General features: G+C 54.5%; 1 protein-coding gene across 1 annotated transcript; it reads left to right on the forward strand.

Moving 5' to 3' along the window:
• Positions 1-72: 72 nt before the first annotated feature.
• Positions 73-3062, forward strand: TXNIP (thioredoxin interacting protein; the record flags this gene model as incomplete). Its single annotated transcript, XM_010177916.1, is given in 8 exon segments — positions 73-322; positions 1442-1514; positions 1624-1771; positions 2092-2194; positions 2302-2558; positions 2651-2721; positions 2723-2799; positions 2914-3062. Coding segments are annotated over 8 exon segments (1128 nt in total), but the record flags the coding sequence as incomplete, so codon positions are not given.
• Positions 3063-3072: the final 10 nt, after the last annotated feature.

Genomic DNA, 3072 nt, shown 5'->3' on the forward strand with positions numbered 1-3072 from the left:
CCCCCCGTGTAGTTGTTGCCTTGTGCAAGTCCCTGGTTTCTCCAGAGTAGTTTCCTCACCCTCACCTCAGCCATGGTGATGTTCAAGAAGGTGAAGACTTTCCTGATGACCTTCAGCGAGCCTGAGAAGATCTATTGCAGCGGGGAGAAGGTGGCCGGACGCATCTTGGTAGAGGTGGCCGAGGTGACTCGCGTCAACGCCGTCAAGGTGTTGGCTTGTGGGGTGGCCAAAGTTAACTGGGCCAGAGGTCCCCACCAGTGCAGGCAGGAGATGGAGTACCTACGCTTTGAGGATGTCCTCACCCTGGAGGAGCAGCCCATTGGTGAGGATCTGGGGTTGGGAGAAGGGAGTTGGGGGGTATAAGGGTTTTGGAGGTTGTGACTTGATGGGCAGTGGTGGCTCCAAAAATGGCAGTTTTCTCATATTTTCCCCCCAATTCTCTGTGTTTTTATGAACTATAAAAGCAGGAGGAGGCTGGAGTGAGTCTTGGGTTGTGTCCCCTTTGGGGTACACATCAGCTGGGCTGGGTGTATGGTGAGGAGGAGTCAAGGTGTTTGGCTGGTTGAGACTAAAGCAGGATGAGTTTGAGGGGAAATGGTGAAGCAGGACAGCAGCACTTGGCCAAGTCCTGTTTCAAAGGGTGAAAGCTGAGGGGTCCTGAGTTTAAAAGTGAAAGCTGGGTGAGCTGCATGGCCGAGCATTCAGAAGCTGTTGGGTGTTGGTGTGGCTCGTGGAACAGGCAGCGATGCCCTGTGCCCGCGGGGAGCAAGTGCTGGAGGTGCCATGGAATCGTTTTGGTTGGAAAGATCTTTGAAGATCATCAAGTCCAACTATAAACCCAACATTGCCAAGTCCACCACTAACCCATGTCCCTCAGTGCCACATCTACTCATCTTCTAAATCCCCCTGGGGATGGTGACTCCACCACTGCTCTGTTCCAATGCTTGACAACCCTTTTTTGGGGTTTTGGGGCATGGAGAAGTCCTGTCAGCAGCCTCCTTGTTTGGCTGGCTGCAGGGAAGGGGAGCAATAGGGACTTGGCAAAGCGTCCCGGGAGATAACGGGGCTGATGGGAAGTCTGAGAGATAACGAGGGAGAAGTGGGTGCTTGATACTCCCATGGAGTGGAAGTGGGGTGTGGTGAGGAGAGCTAACAGGGACCAGAGTGCATCGGAACACGGCGTTCCGGCGTCGGATGGGCGTGTGGAAAGGGGAAGTGAGATGAAATGAACCGTGTGTCTCTGCTTGGAGGGGATGGGGGGGCGGTTCTGGGGCTGTCGCCGGGGGGGGACGATGGGTGGCTCTTACCAAACAGCTAATGCAGCTCAAACCCAGCAGCGCTTGGCTCTGGCACCACCTGTGTAAGCAAAACAGGGGATAATGCTTAAGAACAAACCCCCAGAGCTTCAGCTGACGCTTCGCTTTCTCTTTGCTTTTCCCAGACGGGGACGGCTCTGTAATCCTGAGACCTGGCAATAAATACGAGTACAAGTTCGGCTTCGAGCTTCCCCAGGGGTGAGTACGAGAGGAACTTGTACCTCTCAAAAGAAAACGGGATCACGATGGAATGAACTCTCCTCCCGTTGCCTCAAGACTTGTCTAACGAGCGTTTTCTTTTCCACAGACCTCTGGGTACCACCTTCAAGGGAAAATACGGCTGTGTGGATTATTGGGTGAAAGCTTTCCTGGAGCGCCCGTCCCATCCCCCTCAGGAGATAAAGAAACGCTTCGAGGTGATGGATCCTGTTGATGTCAACACCCCAGAATTGCTGGTGAGTCGCAGAGGTTTGGGTGTCGGTGGGTGAGAAAAGCCCTTGGGTAGGGTCAGTCTGACCTCTGTCATTAAGACTCCCCTAATAGGCTTTATTAATGAACGCGGATTAAATACTTAGCTCTTAAGTAGTCCTAGTTCCTTCTAGTAATCTACACCGAGACAGATAAAGCGAGGAGCTCGTTCTGCTTTCGCTTCAGTGCGAGGAGCTCCAGCCTCATGGGGAACTGGAAGCTTTGGTTGCAGAAGGAGGAAGGAAGGAGGAACAGGATGGGAGCGGTGGGCAGGATTCGTTTGGGTAACGATCTGGTTTCTCTACAGTCCCCAGTCGCTGCCAAGAAGGAGAAGAAGGTTTCCTGCATGTTCATTCCCGACGGACGCGTGTCGGTCAGCGCTCAGATCGACAGGAAGGGGTTTTGTGAAGGTAAGAGGGTGTCCTCTCCTCCTGGGGGAGCGGGACTGGGCGTGTTGAGGAGCTGAAACAAGCATCTGTGAGGAAAGAGCTCCCATATTCCTCAATTCCCTCCCCAGGCGATGAGATCTGCATCAACGCCGACTTCGAGAACACTTGTTCCCGCATCGTGGTGCCCAAGGCGGCCATCATTGCCAAGCACACCTACCTGGCCAACGGCCAGACCAAGGTCTTCACCCAGAAACTCTCCTGCGTCCGAGGCAACCACATCATCTCTGGCATGTCCGACTCCTGGCGTGGCAAAACCATCCGCGTCAAGAAGCTCAAACCCTCCATCTTGGGCTGCAACATCCTGCGCGTGGAGTATTTCCTGCAGGTGAGCGGCTCCTCCTCGCCCCCTCAGTGGGTCAGTGTTTCTCCTCTCTTGGTCCCTGACATCCCTCAAAACTCCTGTTCTTCTCCTCACAGATCTACGTCAGCGTCCCAGGCTCCAAGAAGATCATCTTGGAGCTGCCCCTTGTCATCGGCAGCCGCTCGGGGCCGCAGCTCCAGCATGGCCAGTCAGACCAGTTCTGAGATGAGCTGGGTGGATTTGAACCTCCCTGATGCTCCTGAAGGTGAGTGGAGTCACCAACTGTGAGACCCCCACAAGTTTTTGGGGTGGTTTTTTTTTTGGAGGGGAGGGACAGAGGAGATGGTGGAGATCTCACCACCTCTTCTGTCTCTTGCAGCACCTCCTTGCTACCTGGACATCGTTCCAGAAGATCATCGTTTGGAGAGCCCCACCACTCCCCTCCTGGATGATCCCGACAGCTTCGACAGCCCCATCTTCATGTACGCGCCCGAGTTCAAGTTCATGCCGCCGCCCACCTACACGGAGGTGAGGAGGA

The sequence above is a fragment of the Antrostomus carolinensis genome, unplaced genomic scaffold (assembly GCF_000700745.2).
Source record: "Antrostomus carolinensis isolate BGI_N321 unplaced genomic scaffold, ASM70074v2 scaffold26571, whole genome shotgun sequence".
In the NCBI taxonomy this organism is placed as follows: domain Eukaryota; kingdom Metazoa; phylum Chordata; class Aves; order Caprimulgiformes; family Caprimulgidae; genus Antrostomus; species Antrostomus carolinensis.